Source organism: Protobothrops mucrosquamatus, unplaced genomic scaffold (genome assembly GCF_001527695.2).
Source record: "Protobothrops mucrosquamatus isolate PMUCROS unplaced genomic scaffold, P.Mucros_1.0 scaffold_247, whole genome shotgun sequence".
In the NCBI taxonomy this organism is placed as follows: domain Eukaryota; kingdom Metazoa; phylum Chordata; class Lepidosauria; order Squamata; family Viperidae; genus Protobothrops; species Protobothrops mucrosquamatus.
The window spans coordinates 224,009-244,340 of NW_015386323.1; the positions used below are offsets into that span (position 1 = coordinate 224,009).

Sequence of the window (20,332 nt, forward strand, 5' to 3'; positions counted from 1 at the left end):
TACTCAGAGAACACAGAAACAAAAAACAATACACACAGTTTGAAATTAAGTCCACAGCAAACTATTTCGCCAGAGATTTAGCTTTGTCCGTCACAGAGTCCAAATGGCCACCACCTCCCTTTTATAGCCTGTGGGGTGTGGTCCAGTGACTCAGCTTAATCTCTGGCACGCCTCCTTTTCTGCTGCGCACGCTTGTCGCGCCTACGCTGGCGTGGATCCAGCCACAACGTATCTTCATCACTATCCAAAACACCTGGCTCCTGGCCAATCTCTTCTCCGTCGGGAGACACCTGAGGCATTGCCAGAGAGGAGGGTCCTGGAGAGGGAGGCCTGGCCATCTCCTCTCCTTCATGTTCGGAGCCTTCTTCCTCCGATAAGAGGGGCTCACAAGACGGAGCCACAACATATCCCAGCACAAAGGGACTTCTTGGTGTGCCATGGCTCTGGGGCTGCGAGAAGCCTGGGTGCAGCGTGAAGTCCAGCCCTAGCCTGACCCACTTCTGGCCATCCTGGGAAGCCACAGCTGCAGTTGTCCTTGCTCCCACCTGGCATTCCATGGCTCCTGCTACCCTGCACTCTGCTGCCCCACCTGACCTTTCTCCAGCTGCTGATGAGGCGTTCCCAGCCTGGTTCCCAGCAGCTGCTGGCCACGTGAGGCCATTTTCCACACATTTGACAAGGAGACCATTGTGCACAACCTGGGGAAGAAAGTCTCATGTGGTCAGCAGCTGCCTTGCAAAGGGTCAGGCTGGGCAGGCTTGGCCAGCAAGGGAAGGCAGGTGGTGAAGGCCAGCTAGGGCTACAGAGGCTGCATAATGCAGAGAGCCAAAAGGACATAGATGGGGTGGGGGGTTGGGAGATAGGCGGCTGAAGAGAACTTAAACAATCCTGCAGGCGTAAGTGTGCGCAGGCTGCCAAATGCCTGAATTTGGATGACATGATAACAGGGACATTGCTGTTTGGGGACCAGTCGTAAGTCCCTTCATTCAGCACTTTCATAATTTTGAATGGTCGCTGAACGAATGGTCAAAAGTCAAGGACTAACTGTATTCAAGCAGGTATGCAATACAGGTAAATATAAAAGTGCATTATCGTATTATTTAATTAGTCAAACTTAATTATTTAAGTTCTAACTGAATATTACTAATTTAAAGTAAAAAGGTACAGGTAAAGATTGCCCTGTCCAGTCGTATCCGACTCTAGGATGCAATGCCAAGGGAGCCAGCATTGTCCGAAGACATTTTCCATGGTGTGTGTCCAGCATGTCTATGTGCTAAAGGCGCACATAACACTGTTACCTTCTCGCCTCAGTGATACCTATTAATCTACTCGCATTTGCATGTTTTCAAACTACTAGGTGGGCAGAAGCTGGGGAGGTGGGCAGGAAAGGAAAGGGAGCTCATCCCACTGTGCAGCGCTCGGGTATCGAATCTGGGCTGTCAGTTTTGCAACTGACAAGCTCAGAGTCTATAAACTGCTGATATACAAAACATCTTGTATTCAAACTGGTTCGATTATTTTTGGAGAGTTTTAAACTTCAAACACCACCACTTAGTATATTTTTTCAAGCTCAAAACACTCCCAAAATAATTGAAATAACCATTTTGCACCTGAAATCATGCATTTCAAATTGGAGACAATTTAGACTCAAAAGATACTGAACATCCATATATGCAAGATGCACTTTCAATGTTATGTGAAAAAACAGAAATGGATGAACAATTAAATCCTCTTTCTGTTTTATCGCCCGACTATCTAGAGATGTGAAATTGGGCATAGTTTAGTATCTTTTTAAATATTCAATACATGAAGCTACCCCTGACACGTTTGATGAAGTACTAAAACAGTGGTTCTCAACCTTTTTAATGCCGCGACCCCCAACCAGTCGTAAGTCGAGGACTAAACCAGCTGTAAGTTGAGGACTAAACTGGTCGTAAGTCGAGGACTAAACCGGTCGTAAGTCGAGGACTACCCAACCGGTCGTAAGTCGAGAACTTTCCCTGCCCGGGAGCGCCGCACATGCGTGGTTCCGCCCCCTGCGCCGGCCGAGGCGTAGCTGGCAAGCGGCAGAGACGGAGCAGGCCGACCACCAGCTGGCCCAGCTCAAGGGAGGTAAGGCACCCGCCGGAAAAGGGGAAAAAAATGGCGGACAGCTTTGCTTGGTGACCCCCGTGAAATGGTCGATCGACCCCAAATGGGGTCGCGACCCATAGGTTGAGAACCGCTGTACTAAAACATTCTAGAGTGAAATTGTATCCAACCCTAGTAGTTTTACAGACTGAAAACATGTAACATGCTTAGACCATGTGTGAAATGATCATTAGTACTCTTATGAACAAGAACAGTTAAAACACAGAACAAGAGCAAGATCTCATTAAAAACCAATACTGACATAAGATCAATGTATTATCAGCTAAGATACTCAAGGTAGTAAAATTTTTTATTTAAGCTGCTATCTCTCTATAAATACTACCTTCTTCTACATTCCGCTTCTAGAATAAACCTTTTTAAGTCACTTTATCAAAATACAATGCATGCTAATCTAGTAAACAAGCATATCAAGCCAATAATTAAAAGTAAGTAAAAAAAAAACATTTCACATTGATAAAAAACAATAAAAACCTACTTGAAGATACTATAAAAATGCCCTTAAGAATGACACCAGCAATATAAATCAACAGTCTACAGTCATTTATGAAATAAATGAATAAAACTCAATTGCTAGCAAGGCTTTAAAACAGGGGTCTTCAAACTTGGCTCTTTTATGACTTGTGGACTTCAACTCCCAGAATTCCTCAGCCAGCGTGCCTGGCTGAGGAATTCTGGGAGTTGAAGTCCACAAGTCATAAAAGGGCCAAGTTTGAAGACCCCTGCTTTAAGATCTGATAATAAAGTGAAGAGATAGCCTCCCTTTTTCTAAACAACAACAAAAAACCCCTATGATAAAAATGAACACTAGAGGAAAAAGCAAGGCACATCATCATAGCTATCTTTTGTGCCACTAATGAAAAGAAAATGTTTTGGAAGGAAGACAAAATTAAAATGAGATTTTTCATTTTTACCAGTCTATGTAGACTATGTAAGGATTTGTGTCTCAGGTCTAGTCAAAAGCTGGAAATCTTTGTCTAGTATCAGGGTTTCATCAAGATGACTTCAAAATTTATAAATAACAGAGGTCTAGTGCAGAAACATAAATCAAAGCCAACACTATTAATAAAAATACAAGCAGTAGATATTATTGTTACTCTGCTACATAGAAAACTTCATTGCAGAATTGTGATTCTAAAGAACTTGTTTTTGACAAATATGGCAGCTTGAGGAATAAAAAAACATGGAATGATATCTATACGTGAAATTATTTTTAAAATCAAAAATGCCTTTGTAAATTCCTGGACTAACAAGTCCCTATTACTTCTGCCAACATAATTTTAAAAAATGTATTTGTATTATTTCCCTTTCCCTTTTATGAACCAACACAAAGCCAACAGGAGTGTTTTTACAAGCAATATAAATAAGAAGAAATAAAGCTGCTTACTGCCTTACATGAAATCCCAATATATTATACAATTTTTTTTTAAGTAGAAATTGAGCACACTGTACTGCAAAATCCCACCTACTCCACTAATTTCAGATCAATTTCCTTTCATGCAGCTGTTTTTTGTGATATAGTGTATATTGTGCAGGAAAGCAGCCAATTCCTCAACCTTCTGCAGAAGACAATGAACAGAAGGAAAAAGAGGTAAAGGAAAAAAATGGTTGCTTGAGCAGCCTTCCATTTTAAAAATTCAGACTCAATTAAGTATGTCTATTTAAAAAAACTAGTTTGGTATAATGTTTAAGGCACCAGGCTAGAAACTGGGAGACTGTTGAATTCTAGTCCCACTTTGGGAATGAAGCTACTAAGTCAGTGCCCTTGGGTCAGTCACTCTCACTCAGCACTAGAAAGGAGCAATGGCAAGCCACTTCTGAATATTGCCAAGAAAACTGCAGAGACTTGCGCAGATAGTCACCAAGAGTCAAAAACAGACTTGAAGGCACAATCACATTTGGAATAGTAGTTTAATGGATAAAATCTCAGCTATTCCTTGAACTGGCCAATGCTTAAAAATGTTGTAGATGGCAAACATCTACAAAATTAACAGAGTGTGCAGAATTTTATGTATTTAAAATACTTATTTATTAAACTGTAAAAACTGTCATCTCTGAGAGGATTAAATAACCGTGTATGATTTTTTTGGGATCAGGCGAATATCAAAATTTCAATTAAAAAAAAATTACACATAGAAGTATAACTCTGTTATTTTACAAACAATGTTTGTATTTTGAATTATGTGAAATCTATAAAACCCCTCATAGTTAATATAAAGATTTTGTCTGGCAATACAAATAATAATTGCCCCGCTTCGCCTATTTTCCTCAAAAATCTTATTTTCTCTACGTCATTTTTCTTACAGACACACACACACACAGACACACACACATGCAGGCTTATATCTATTTGTATTTTCTTTCAAACTAGTTTAATGTTCTGTACAAAAAGTGTTATTTTAGGTAATAAATCATTGTTTCTCTTAGCTTGTTAATTTAATTCATTACATATAAAACTGTATTGGCATAAATTATAAAAAAGGTTCTGGCAGATTAAATTAATTACAATGTATAATGTAGTTCATATCCATTATATGGCACTTGTTCAACATATTTGATCCAAACTGGAAGGTTTCACATACAGATACATACATATTACTTTAAATACAAAAAACAAAAAATTAAAAGACCAAGCCAGTACTAAAAAATACATTTATTTATACAGGAAACAGGTATGGGACTGAGTCTTTAAATAATCTGCGTCTAACCTGTTTCTGAATCTTCACTGTCGGAGGAGCTGGACTCACTGGTGCTCTCAGACTCTGAAGAGGAGAATCCCTTCATTTTAGAGGAACCAGCAATTACATCCACTTTCTCTGCTGCAACAAGGTAATAGCATTGTCATTGGATCAGACAATAATCAGAATCTATTCTTGTGCCATGAAATATTCCTATTAAAAATCAGATGTTTGGGTGTCTGCTCATACAGTGGGACTTCCATCTTGTTTATTTTCTCCTATCCCAAAAGCTCTTCTTTTTACTCCCCAATCTAGAGGGCCCCCAATCTTTCACATATAGGTTACTATGGGATAGGTTACAGAAGAATTCATTCCACTGGCAGATGTAGTCTGTCAGAACACAGAAATAGTCCAAAGAACTATTTTTCACATAAAAGATTTCCACAAATTGATTATGTTTTAATTAGGTTAATGAAACACTGATTTCAGAAGAATAGCAAATATGTTCTTGAAAGCACAAGAACAATTCAGTTTGCTATCTTCTGCTTTAGGAAATAAGGGAATAGAATAGGAGTTTGAAAATTTGAAATTCTCAAGTAATTTAGCATTTTCATGCTCTACTATTTTGCAATCTGGCTCTCCCCATTCTGGTCATTAACTGATCACACATGTCCTTAAACGGAGAACTGGGAAGAGGACACTTTCTCTGCCCCACTATGCCTGGGAAGTCCAGGTCCTCTCCCCATTCCACCATGTCCAGGAAGCTCAGGACTCTCCCCACCTCACCATACCCAGATCCACTTACCTTCCACCTTTTCTCCTGCAGGCTCCATTCTCACCATTGTCGGAAGACTTCTTCTCCAAACTACGCTGTTTGGAGAAGGGGCTTCCAAACTATTACGAGAAAAGATTAGAAAAATATTTCTAGTCTTTAGAACAATGGCATTCGCTAATTTTCCAGCACTCTTCCATGTGCGGAAGAGAACCCTTTTGCCAAGCTGCAGAAATGGATGCTTGGCTCTTCAGGGTCTGAGTCCCATTTCTGCAGCCCAGCAGAGGGGCTGAGCAATCCACTGTGCATGGAAAGGAGCACCTCTGCCAGGCTGCAGAAATGGGATCAGATCTTCAGGTTCTGAGCAATGTTTCCACAACCTGGCAGAGAGAGCAAACTCCATCTGGCAGGCAGCACTTTCAGTCAGCCCCCAGAGACTAACCATCTCAGCAGGCGGCGGGAACTTGCAATCTTCCCTGCTGGTTTCCCATTGACTTTCTGGAGAAGACAGTAGAGAAGATTTGCAAATGATAATCGCCTGATTGCGGGACACTTGGCAACCCAACATAAGGGTGAACAGGTTGCCAAGCATCCAGAGGGCAGTCAAGTGATCATGCAAAGGGGGAGAGTGCACATTTTACAATAGCCAGAAGTGCTTTACGGATCATAAAGCAGCCTTTCCAAAGCTGTTGTAACTTTCAACTGTTGCTAAACAACAGTGGTATATGTCAAGAACTACCTGTATGTTGTTCTGGAAAAAATTAATTTATTACTTGCTGGAAAAGGTACAATTTCAAAATGAATGACTCTTGCATAAATTTATCATGTTCTAATATTAGTATATTTTCCATCTCTGCACCATAGAAAATGATTTAGTATATACTGCTATTTGAAAAAAACTATTCTGAACTTGAAAAATACCTTGAGGTTTCCTTTTTTTCCGTAAACAAGATGTTACATATCGCTCCAGCTCCCTCAAAGTGGATGCCTTTAATGTTTCAAAGTCAATTTCAATCTCATCAGGATTGGAGTTTTTGAGCGAGGGTTCTCTTGATTGGATGATATGGACAACCCGGCCTAATTTTTCACCAGGGAGCTTGTTAATGTCCAGGCTCAATTGTCTTTTTTCTTCATAAGACATTGGCTTACATTTCTCCTCCTCCTCTGACTCATAAACTGGAGGTGGCTTGGCATTCTTCACAGTCACAGGCTCCTTCTTATTACTTTAAAGAACAATTATAAAGCATTATTATATGAAACAAGATGATTCCCTATTTTCATACAAAGAAGTTATTCTAGAATATATTTATTAGAATTGTGTTCCACATTCAAAGAGCCATGGTAATGTCTATTTCAATGAGCTATATCTTAGAAATCCAAAGTTTAACTTTCAAAAATTATTAGGTAGCTTTTGACAAGCAATTATAAGAGCAATGCAAATCATATAGGAGGCAATCCATATTTAAATATCTTCTGAGCATTGACACAGATATACTTAAGAGGATCAGAAAAGTAGCTGAACTGAAGTTGTAAGGATTATGCCCACTTGTATCTTTCAAGCCACAGATTCAAAAGAGCCTTTTATGAAATTCCTGTAGATGACTAGGCTAAGCCCAAGGGCAGGGTCAAACAACTAACTAACAAGGCAAATTGCCCCTAAATAAGAGTCAACGGAATTCAAGGGGGAAGCGGGGATGGGGGGGTGGACTTAGGATCTCTTGTGGGAGTGTAGTGACTCCAAACTGATGGAATTTCCTGACAATGATAACAATTAATCAGTGGAATGACTTGTCTCCAGAAGTTGTAGGTGCTCCAACACTGGAGGTTTTTAAGAAGAGATTGGAGAAACATTTGTGTGAGATGGTATAAGGTCCCCTGCTTGAGCAGGGAGTTGGACTAGAAGACCTCAAAGATCCTTTCCAACTCTGTTATTGTGTTATTCATTTGATCCTGTCCTCAGGCTCAGCCTAGCCATCTCCTACAATTTCCTTCTAAAAACCTCTTACAACCCTACCTATTATCAGACATACAATTTAAAAATACTGGTCTCATCCATACAGCTTTGGTGAGATGCTAAAGCACCACCTTTAAATGTTAAATCTTTAATATGAGCTCCATTTTCTAGAAGCACAAAAAGTGAAGAGAGCTACCTGAATTAGAACAGAATACCTTTCTTATACAATACCCTGCATTTTGTATACTTAAGGCTAAAATAATAGAAATACTTCAGCCTGAAATACATGATCCAATTGTTTCATCACTAGAAATGTACTCCCAGTAGGATCAAAATTATTCACAGGGAATGTACTATCATATTTATCCAATAATATGCTCACAGAAGAATAATTTACACTTAGAGTATTTAGCTTAGGATTTATTTGTAAAGCCAATGTAAAACCTGCTTTTGTGTTGTGATGTTCTAACCAATGAATTAGGAGATGGATGGCTCAATAGAAAGGAACAACAACAACAATTTTCCTGCATGTATTTCCATTTCTTAAAGTGGCAGATGAAGAATTACATCTAATATGCTTTGTCCCTTGAACCTCTTTACAATGAATGAAATGCTCATGAATAAACCCATCCAGACTACAACTTTTAGATACTGGTGTTGCTGAGGTTAAACTAAAACTGAGACTGTAATTCCCAAAGGTATGCAATGGACAATCTTTATTCTGCTAATAATGTTTTGAAGAATGGACTGTCCATTGTAAGACAACAACATTGTAGAAAAACCTCCTATGACTGTAATTTTGCTTCTTGATTGGAGGGTCCCAGGATTTTTTTTTTTAATTAACAGGTTCTGTGGCCTACAGAAAATTTGAAAAAAAAAACTGTTCTAAAGGACTCTTGAAACTGGACTCTCAGAGAGTAGACAGAACTAGGTATAGCCAGAATCGATTTATGTAATGAATGACCCATGCAAAGATGAAGCTGCTGTAATGGTTTCTTTTAAAAGTTGTCCTATATGTGCAAAGCACTTCCTTGGGATGCTTTTCACTATTGTAATACATTGTATTGACTAGGGATAGAAGTCTAAACTATCTCTCAAAAAGCAGAATCATAACTTCTATCTGAAGCGAGGCTATGGGCAGTACTCAGACAGCTTTAAAGGAAGTCCCATTATTCACAAAGAAAGAATGGTCATTTTACTATGACCAACTATACTCTTAAGCCTTAAGAAATTAAAATAATTTACCAGTTTTGCAAATTTCAATAGTATAAGCAAGGAATATTCAATTCTACAGAGAATTCTTGGAGTTCTACTGTAGAATTAGACCTTTAATATTAGAGAACACATTTGCTAAAACCAAAATTGTACTTAGAACTCAGCTAGATGAAAACCAAGGAAGCATACAGTATATAATTTTGGAAACTTAAGGTTAAATGCACGGCAGCATCCTGATTTAAATTACACTGTTTCTAACCATATAATAATTACACTTATTATATGGTTAGAAACAGTGGTGTGGCAAAATGTTCAAACTTGTAATGTTCTGTATTCAAAACTCTAGATTTTAATAGCAGTTACCAAACATACCAATATTCCAGGAGTGATCCAAACCTGAAACATTTGCTAAGGTCAGAATAACTGGTTTGTAAGTGTTTTAAATCGGAAAACGTTTGCACATTTTGTTTAAAATTATGTGTCTTCTACCAAGAATTTAGATAGGCAAAATATAGAAGTTCTGCTATACTTCTGGAAACATCCTCATGCCATAGATAAAGCTTTTAAAAAACTATCCTATAGATTGGCATATAAAGAGAAAACTAACCTTGAGCTATTGCTATTGCCATTATTCTTCTTAGCCTTCTTAGTTGGTGGATCCTTGGCTTTATTTTTTTTATTTTCTTCTACTTCTTCTTTCTTTTTGTGCTTCTCTTTTTTCTTTTCTTTCTTGTCTTTCTCTTTTTTCTTTGGTTTATTCTGTTGTGGCTGTGACAGGGCAGCCAACTGTTCATGCACTGCTTTAAGCTAAGGAGCAGACACACAGATCAATACAATTTTTTAAAAAAATTGTTTGTTTTACCCCATCCTATGATGTGATGACCCCACACTCACTTTGGTGTGCAACTAATTGTCCCCCCCCCCCAAAAACACCTGAGCTATATGTTCCTTAGTGCTGTGCATGCTTCAAAAAAGATTTGCAATTGCTTTGGACCCATACCAAGCAGCCAAAGTGTTTCCAGGCCTCTATGCAAGTCTGAAAAAATTTCCATAACTTCAAGTGTTACACAAATGTCCATACTTTAAAGCAGTGCCATTTATTTCTAGTCAAACACCTGAAAAAATTTTGGGCTGCTTTAAATGCAAACAGGTGCTGTGCTCATATAAGATCAAAAGCCCCCTTTCCCAAATCATTTTCAAAGAATGCACACCTCTTATCTGTGTGTGAGAAAGAAGAAAAAGTGTAGAATGGCACACATGAGTAGGAATATATTGAAGCAGCTGTCAATAATGCTGCTTAATATCAAATGGCAGTAATTTGCTGGCCGTTCCTGAAACTAGAAGCAACAGAGTCAAGCTTCTAGGATAGATTGGAATGCAGAAATTGTTTTGTTGCCAAGAAAACAAAGTATACATATCCATATTATCACCAGTGACTTCAGCTTGTCTTAAGGCAGTGGTTCTCAACCTTTTTAATGCCGCGACCCCAACCGGTCGTAGGTCAAGGACTAAACCGGTCGTAAGTCGAGGACTAAACCAGTCGTAAGTTGAGGACTACCCAACCGGTTGTAAGTCGAGGACTTTCCCTGCCCAGGAGCGCCGTGCATGCGTGGTTCCGCCCCCTGCGCCGGCCGAGGCGTAGCTGGCAAGCGGCAGAGACGGAGCAGGCCGACCACCAGCTGGCCCAGCCCAAGGGAGGTAAGGCACCCGCTGAAAAAAAATGGCGGACAAAAAAAATGGCGGACAGCCTTGCTTGGCGACCCCCGTGAAATGGTCGATCGACCTCAAATGGGGTCCCGACCCACAGGTTGAGAACCACTGTCTTAAGGGCATCTTTATCTTTTCCAGTAGTACTGATTGAGTTATGATACTGAAAGTTTTCCTTAACATTTTAAATGTTGAAGGGAGAGCCTAGTGGCTACTATATCGCAGGCAATAAAGAAGCATTTGCTACTCTAATACTATCTATTGAGCTTCTGTCTTGGAATCTCTTTCCTTATCCAATCAAGATTTGATAAATGCAAAAAGGCTCAGACATAGCCCCAACCAATTCCTCTTGTGATTGTGAGATTCACAGGCAAGCTGGAATTGTTTCATCTGTTGCACAACAATCCCTATCACATTCTTAATCTCAGCAAGGGGAAAATGGCCAGGAATAAAGTTGCAAAGCCAAAGTGCTTGATGCACTCTTTCCTGCCAGCATGAGGATTCCTGCAGTATATTCTGCAACAGGAAGCTTTGTGAAGGAAAACTAAGGAAAGAAGCTCGTAACTAGATGTATGAAACTGTAAGCTAGAATGGCTCGTTTTCTTGTTTGTTTGGTATTCATACATGTAGTAAAACATTAAAAACTGGAAGGTGTGGACTAGAACTGTACATATGTAGTCGGTATGGGAAAAAACAGAACCTGATCCCAGATCCAAAAACTAAAATTAAGGAAGTAACTGGAGAAAAGAGGATACAGTCAGAGTCAAAAGCAGGATACACAAACGTTTTACCTGTTCCTGGAGCTCTGCTAGCCGCTGAGCTCGCTCTTCTTCAGAATCATCTGATGAACTATCACTATCAGAAGAACTATCACTGCTGCTGTCACTGGACGATGGTGGGGGCACTTTGGGTTGTGGCTGTACTACTACTGGAGAGGAAGCTGGAATCACAGGTTCTTCAGGTTCATCTGGCATTTTAGCAAACCTCATTTCAAAGACATCCTGGCAAAATACAGTGGGGGCATATGAATGCTATGCTTGTAAAAATATATCCCAGCATTATTCTGAAGAAGTTTTCCTGGTACCCGCACCAAAAGGAACAAAATATTGGTATCTCCAAACTCTGAATCAATTCAGAAAAAAATGTTCCTTGAAGGGATATTATTATCCTGAACACCACCTTTCCTGCAGTTTATCAATCTAGGCACTTTCTGATCAAAATTGGCTTAATCTTGAGGTCCCATTATATCAGTGGTTCTCAACCTTTTTAATGCCGCGACCCCAACCGGTCGTAAGTCGAGGACTAAACCGGTTGTAAGTCGAGGACTAAACCGGTCGTAAGTCGAGGACTACCCAACCGGTCGTAAGTCGAGGACTTTCCCTGCCCGGGAGCACCGCGCATGCGTGGTTCCGCCCCCTGTGCCGGCCGAGGCGTAGCTGGCAAGCGGCAGAGACGGAGCAGGCCGACCACCAGCTGGCCCAGCCCAAGGGAGGTAAGGCACCCGCCGGAAAAGGGGGAAAAAATGGCGGGCAAAAAAAATGGCGGACAGCCTTGCTTGGCAACCCCCGTGAAATGGTCGATTGACCCCAAATGGGGTCCCGACCCACAGGTTGAGAACCACTGCATTATATAAAGGGATAGGTGAAGGGTGTTATCCTATTCATTTGGCCACTTGGGAATGCAAGAGGTATGATAGCAATATAATAACATCACTGAGGGTGGGATTTCAAGGATTCCAGTAGTGTTATTTGGATAAAATAAATGTATTAATGCTGGCAGAAGTTTAATAGATTTTTTCATGATTATTCCAATTAAAAAATCATGCAAAAGAATGTGAGTGCTTTGCTTCTGCCTTTCATTGGTGTTTGAGGAGAGGAATCAGTAAACAACAAAGTAAGATACAAAACCTTTACCCCTGACATTTGGAATGCATATTTTAAAGATTGAGTAGAAAANACACAGAGGCTGTTCCCCTGACCACCTGACCCAAAATTTAAGTTTCTCTCTGGGCAATGGTCACGGTCCTTGAGTTAGGCACCGAAGGCACGGTTGGAACCACCCCCTGGGCTCCTCCCCGGAGGCCTTAGGTGGTCAGGCAATGCGCACCAGTAAAGAAAAAATCCCCAATGAGGGAGCAGAGGACTTGAAAAAAAAATAAAAAAAAAAAAATTAGGTTCTGGTAAGGAGTCAAATTTAATTGGAGGCTACCCAACTTGTATATATATTGTAAGTTAATGTAAATATTAATAGATGCACGCTAGATGTAACATGAATGAGGTCAGCTAATGTGGATCCGTCCTTGTGGGCCTAAAGAAAGCTGCCACGTGGCGTTCAAAATGGCGGCCGCCAATTATTGATCAAATTAATAGTGACCTGGGGAGAACAGAAATTGACCAATTCAGTTTCTGGATCCTGAATTCCTGCACCAAAGCCAGAGAGCTGAAAATTTAAGGTAGGCCTTTGCAGCTCCTGGCCCCTAACTTCGGCCTTGAAATGGAGGCCGCAATTCGCTTTGAAATGGAGGCCGCAATTCGCTTAATAAAAACAGCTCCGCGGACTCAAGAGATGTTTCTGGATGGCCGGATCGATCGCCAGAGCCACGTTGGGAGTTAATACTAAATTTCCCCCTGCGATCCTGTTATCGATCGCCAGAGAAAAAATGACCGAAAAATGCTTCGTTGCCTTTTTCGGCAACCAAAATGGCGGCCGCGATCGCTTTAGACGGCCGAGAAGGAGTCCGGAGGGCTGAAAATGCTCCGAACGCAGCACCACAGGCTGCAGGAGCAATTGGTATGCCCTGGAAGGGAAGAACAGCCGTTTGTTCTGAAAGAGCTGTTAGGGAGCTTTTCCCCCCCCCCCAGATCCCTGGGGAAAGAAATAAAAGGATCGTGGAAGGTTTCCCCCCCACTCCCTTACCTCCCTTAAGGGTGGAATTTAAGCTAGCACTAATCCCAGTGCTAAGAAATTTTAAAGGGGGAATCAAATTGGTAGCTAGGAGTTTTAAGAGGGAATTCACCAAAAGCTTTCTAACCTGCTATAGACTGAGAGCCAAACCTGACACGTCGTCAAGAGCTGAGACCAAGTTAAAGACTGGCCAGCAAGAGGGGGCGTGTCAAGTTTGACTACTTGGTCTCAAGAGCAGGCATCCAATGAAAACCCATATGTGTGAATTCTCCATCTCCCGTACTGGAGAATGACAGCCACAGTCATGGAGCTTGGTGCCCTCTGAGCTTGGCTGTTTGCTTGCCGACATTTTGTTTCCTGACTAGGTAACATCTTCAATGGTAGGGAGTGTGGTATTTGAGGGGTCCTTGGTGCTCTCTGAGCTTGCTTGTTTTCTTGCAGACGTTTCATTACCCTAACTAGGTAACATCATCAGTGCTAGTAAGGGGTACAGTGCAAACTGATGGTGTTACCTAGTTTGGGTCATGAAACGTCTGCAAGAAAAACAAGCAAACGCAGAGAGCACCAAGGACCCCACAGTCATTCTCCTCCTCCTCCTCCTCCTCCCCCCCCCACTCCTTTCTAGCACTGATGATGTAACCTAGTTTGGTAATGAAACGTTTGCAAGAAAAACAAGCAAGCTCAGAGAGCACCAGGGACCCCTCATTTCAACCCTGAGCTACAAATATTCTCCTTTATTTGTGTGGTGTTTTCTCCCTAATTACGTACAGAGTTTGCTCTGCCAATGTTGATGGGAGTGTGGTTTGCTCCTTTAATCTCACAAAAACGTGGACAGACTCAACCACAGTTTCAGCAGATTTATTTGTTATATATATGTAGGGGTGGGGATCTATACATATGTTGTATATAGTATGTTTAGGTGTGTGTCACGTATGTGTTTCACTTTGAGAGTGGGCAACTAAATTTCATTTTTTAATGTGTGCCATTGTGCCCACAGTAAAAAAAAATGACAATAAAGGTTATCTTATCTTATCTTAAATCCTAAAATGCTTGGGAATTCCTGAAAGCTTGGCATTCAGACAAAATCGGCCATCAAAAGACACACAGAGACAAACCACATTTAGATGCCAATCCAAAGGCCGCAAAAAAGCTAAGAAGGAAACTAAAAGAGCAAAACGCTTTCCCTCCAGCAGCCCACACTCAGATAAGCAGGGTTATCACCAGACTGACAATCTAGCTGCAAACAATATCCTAATCAAGGAACGACCAACGAGGAAATGATATCTCCACCAGCACTGACAGGGAAGCTACTGTACATAAACAGAGAGCAAACTCTACATTCATCAGCACTTAGCTGGATATTGAAACATCTGCAAACAAATAACCAAGCTTAGAGACCACCAAGGACCCCGCAGTCCTCCTCCTCCTTCGCCTTCTCCTCTTCCTTCTCCTCCTCCTCCTCCTCCTCCTCCCCCCCATTCCCTTCTAGCACTGATGTNAATGAATTGTAATTCCCAAAGATATAAAATATTTTTAAGTTATTCTGAAAATTACTCTATTTATTAAAAATTGTGCATTTATGCATTTAAAGTAGAATATGGTTTTAAATGAATTTTTAGTTACCTGTAGTTTCCGTGCCATGGCCACTACCTCATGGTCTGGAGGGTTATATTTGTAACAATTGGAAAACATCAATCGGACATCAGCTGAAAATTCCTGAGCATCTCTATAATCCCGGTTTTCCACTTTGGACTAAAGATTAAACAAATAAAGAACTATAATTATAAATAAATTTTAAATCATTTTAAAATACTTACCATGGGTATTATTTCCTGAAAATAGAGCAAAATATTTTGGCATTTCAGAGATAAGATTATCAATTCTCTATAGCAAATAATCTGCATGTTTTCTGAATGTATAAAAAAATAAAATTATTTTCAACCCAAATGATATTTAACAAATGACTGGGTATCCCGTTTGTTGATAATCCCATTGATTTCCTGTTTTAGTTCATATATTGCACAAGATTACAAAGAAACAGAAGTATCTACCCTGGTAGAATAGTAAAAATGTGGAAATTAGCTCTGCTTTTAAAATGGCTTTATTTTGTAAGAACAGAATGTGAACAATAAACTAATATAAAATGGGCACTTTTTTACCCAGACATTTTGTTTCTCTTATTTTTTATTCAAGTTTTACAATAAACCATGGAATTATAATAAATACTTCCAACACTGGAAGTTTTTAAGAAGAGACTGGACAGCCATCTGTCCGAAATGGTATAGAATTTCCTGCCTGAGCAGGGGGTTGGACTAGATGACCTCCAAGGTCCCTTCCAACTATTATTATTATTATTATTATTATTATTATTATTATTATTATTATTATTATTATTAATGGAAAAACTTGCAATTGTCAATATTAGGAAGAATTGCTACAGTGAAAATGAATTTATTACCAAAAATCTTATTTTTATTTCAAACAATACCTATAAAATTGGAGAATTTTTTTTTTTAAAGATTTGAATTCACTAATTTTGAAATTTATTTGGCAAGGAAAGAAAGCTAGAATTAAGATGAAAATGTTACAAGATGCTAAAGGAAACGGGGGAATTGGCCTACCAGAGTGGGTTCTATATTATCAAGCATCATACGGATACATCCGTATTAACATGGATAAAAAAATGGATAATTCTTAAAAATAAAAGGTTTTTATATCTGGAGGGACATGATTTACAATTGGGGTGGGAAAAATAAAGTTCATAAATATTTCCAAAAACACTATATAAGAAATACATTGTTAATAACATGGGAAAAAATAAAAAGCAAAATATATTTGAAAATTCCTGGGAGGTTGTCAACAATGGAAGCATTTGTACACCCAAATTTACTGGACTTTGAAAAATCTGGACATATAGAAATATTCTAAACTCTGAAGAACATTTAAAATCTAAACAAGAGCATCAGAGCATCAACTTATCATGGTGGACACATTTACAAATGCAAACTAGATATGATAAAGATGTTAAAATGTACGGATTTTATAAAGAACAAACTGCATTTGATAAGACTTTGTTAACTTTGGATGAAAAATTAATTAAGAAAATGTTTAATTTTTTATTAACTTTGAAAATGGAAGATGAGCAAGTTAAAGAAACAATGATAAGATGGGCGAAAAATTTTGGATATAATATAGAATTAGAAAGATGGCAAAACTTATGGGAAAGAAACTATAAATCGACAATGTCAACTTCCTATAAAGAAAATTTATATAAAATGTTTTATAGATGGCATTTGCCACCAACAAATTAGCGAAAATGTTTAAAAATATGTCAGATAGATGTCGGAAATGTAAACATAAGTCAGGCACATATTATCATGTTTGGTAGACATGTGATAAAGCAAAGAACTATTGGAAAAAGATACATACTTGATTAGAAAAGATGTTAGGAGAACATGTTGATTCTAAACCTGAACTTTTTTTATTAGGTATATAATGCCAGAAAATACTAATAAACAAAGCTTATATTTGACTTTGCACCTTATAACAGCGGCAAGAATCATATTTGCGCAATATTGGAAGAATGAAGGAGTACCATCAGATGAAGAAATAATTAAAAAAATACTAGAATGCGCAGAGATGGACAGATTGACTATGAGACTGAAAGAAAAGGAAGACTATTATCAAACCTGGAATTTATTTTACCATTGGCTAGAGGGAAAAAAAAGGGATTAGGAATTAAACATGTATTAGCATATGTAAACTGAGACAGCACGTTGGTTGAAAAATTGTTTGTATGAAAAAAATGAATAAAAAGTTTACCAAAAAAATCCATTTGAAAAATTTGCTTGTTGACTTAACAAAAAATAGTTTGAGTATTTCTATAAATTACCGTAATTGGCTAAGAAACCAAAATATTGCAATCTAAACATTTAAAAAGTAAATTAGTTCCTACATGTTTTTGAAACTGTACACAAACATAGATAGTATTTTTAACATGTATTTATTACCACATGAGTGTTGAAAAAAAGACACCCACACTTACTTTAATTGTACTCAGGTCCATGGGATGCTTAATGATCTCACGATAATCATGGAGTCCAAGAGCTTCCACATCTACAGGTTTGTAGAAGGGCCATGCATATGCAGCATGTTTCTTAGCAAACATCTCCTTTATGATGCCACCACAATACTTTAATTGCTCTGACGTTTTGCTACTGTTACTTTTTTCTACTACATGCTGCTGAGAATCTGGAACATCCTTCTTTGGAGGTTTCACAGGTCGGCTTTCCCTTCGTGGACCTGTCTTGACAGACTTGGGTTCAGCTGGCAATGATGATGATTCATGAACTGGGTCTATTGTAGTAGGAGTTGTAGTGTCTGCTTTCCTCTTCACTCCCTTTTTTGTCTACCAAAGCAAACAGACATTCTATGTAGACTTCTGTTCTTTATTTGCCATAATGTACACGTGTATATGAGGTTATGATTCCTTGGCATAGGAATATGTTATTATCTATATTTTTAATTGTTGATTATTTTTGTTATCTTAACCTTGTTTATGCATGGTGGGAATGTAAGCCGCTTGGAATCAGTTGACAATTGTAGCGGCATATAAGCCTATTAAAATAAATAAAATAAATGAATGTACCATAGAATTCTCATAACTAAGCAAACACCCCATTTTTATGAAAATAACCAGATATCACGTATAACTATCTAAAACACTATACAAGGAATACAAAACAATCATCAGAAAATCTGGCATAGAACATGTAGTGAAGTTGAATGTTATGAAAATTCTGTCATGACTTCACTCAATAGCTTAAGAAAGTCAGAATATTTTCAATTTCTTGATCCTATTACTATTATACTATTTTTATTATTTGAGGGATGCATCTCAATGAATAGAAGGATTCCTTCCCCTGGCAAAGGAAGAAAAGACGAATAGGAAATCTTGCTGAGGGAAGAAGCTGGAATAGTTATTTCTATCAATTCCTTTTATTGCTTTTCTCAGACATTATTTCATGATCTTTCTATTATTCAAAGCAGATTTTTAGTCTTGCACAACAGAGGAGAAATGCTGCTGTCATCCCTTCTTTCTAAGAAATCATTCAATGTTAGGTAGTCTGCAATTTTAGCCCCTTACATCCTGGACTGATCTTGAAAGGAATACTATTTATTTTCCAGCAAACATAGTCTTAATTCCAATAGAAGATACGTTTAGCTATTTATCGAGTCTTTATTTTAAGCAGTATTATTGATTATTGAACCAAGGTGAAGCAGAGCCATCTTTTAAGTGCTTCCTCTTCACAGAAGCTTACTAGGTTTAGGGTTGGTCACTGTACCCCCATCTAGTTTATTTCATAGGCCGTTATAAAGAAAAATGAAAGGAGAGGCTGTACAGTATATATACTACTATGATTTCCTGGAGGAAGTGGATGAGGAAAAAAAAATCCCAAAACATTCAATCAACCAATAAAAAAAGATTGACATTTACGATGCTTTAAAAAAACCTCATTTATATTTGCTTTTAAAGAAATGTCAGTACAATCTTATGCACGTTTATTAGAAATAAATCTGAATTGTTTAATGGGACTTACAAAGTATATTTCAGACAGCAATCTTTAGTAATTAAATGACAATATTGCTGTCATTACAGTAGAAAGACTTGAGTTTTACTTTTCTACGAAAGGAAAGAAATGAAAAACAAGTTTCATGTTGAATACTAAGCTGAATCGTGACAAAATAAAATTACAACTATAGTGCACAGCTGATCTCTATTTATCTAGCAATTTGTATAGGCACAGTGCATAGTTGTCACTTAAGTTGTATGTTATGTTCTGAATTAATTATTCTTGCTATTTTTGATATGTACTTATTTTAGCATTTTACTTTTAACACACACATTTTTAACTTTCTCTGTAACTACTAATATTGGTTTAAAACCAAATACAACATGAAAAGCATCAATGTACTAACCAATGTTGGTATCAATGTGCTAACTATGTATCAAATATAGAAGGTAATGTTAATCAATTCTAATCTGATCTGCTTTCCCCCTCTGCGAGTTTATTTCAATACTAATGTTTTGCACCCATTTCATAACATTTGTATGAAGTGTGGTATGGTGGGAATAGACATTAAACATAGTTCTTAACGTCTTTTTTAAAATAACAAACCTAACAAAAAAAAACCACGCATCTATTTGATTTGCAAGGGAAAGTTATGCTATTTTTTCACATTCCACAGAAGACAAATAACTTAAAATGTGTAAATAGGAGAGGAATTCTAAAACTGAAATGTTTTACATATCTATTACATCAGTTCTATATCGCTTTATTTCAAGCAGCTTAAAATTAGATGTTTTGTTTTCTGAACAAAAATGCACTTTAGAAAAACTTCAGATTTAAGAATAAAAGGTATTTTAACTTCAGTCAAGTAAATTTGGTGATCCTTCTAGCCGGCACATTCAAATGTTCATACCTTAATAAGGAACACATTATTCATCCATATAGTTCAGTTTTAGCTATATTGACTAAAAGCAACTATATATAATTTTAACGCTTTTTCTAGCAATTATAAGATTGAATCTGCAAGTAAAGCTGGGGTCTGTTATCCAAGGGTTTCTGCATCCTAGTTATCTGGGTAGCGCAATAATAATTAATCTTAATAACTGCCCAGTGTTAGAGCCCCTAAAATAACGAATGTCTTGCTGAGTTAATATTTTCATTTAAAATTTTCTTCTACCAGCATTTTTAAAAATTGAATTTCCCAACAGCATACAACTGTGCCAGTTGCGCCTCTTCCGCCGAGCCCTGAAAACTCATCTGTTCCATGCGGCCGGCCTGGCGTAGTTTTGATTGGGTTTTGTTAGGGGTTTTATATTTTAGAGCAGGCTTTTATGTAATATTTACTGTGGTTTTTTATTATTGCCTGTTCACCGCCCTGAGTCCC

The 20,332-nt window shown here is 38.3% G+C and overlaps 1 protein-coding gene across 1 annotated transcript in view; it reads right to left on the minus strand.

Moving 5' to 3' along the window:
* Positions 1-20,332, minus strand: part of BRD4 (bromodomain containing 4) — a 105,686-nt gene that overhangs the window by 21,085 nt on the left and 64,269 nt on the right. Inside the window, exons 7-12 of the mRNA XM_015830639.2 lie at positions 17,424-17,786; positions 15,002-15,130; positions 11,266-11,475; positions 9,375-9,574; positions 6,520-6,821; positions 4,857-4,967 (exon numbers count right to left, since the gene is read on the minus strand). Coding sequence (XP_015686125.1) covers positions 4,857-4,967; positions 6,520-6,821; positions 9,375-9,574; positions 11,266-11,475; positions 15,002-15,130; positions 17,424-17,786 — 1,315 coding nt within the window. The remainder of the gene's footprint in view (positions 1-4,856; positions 4,968-6,519; positions 6,822-9,374; positions 9,575-11,265; positions 11,476-15,001; positions 15,131-17,423; positions 17,787-20,332) is intronic.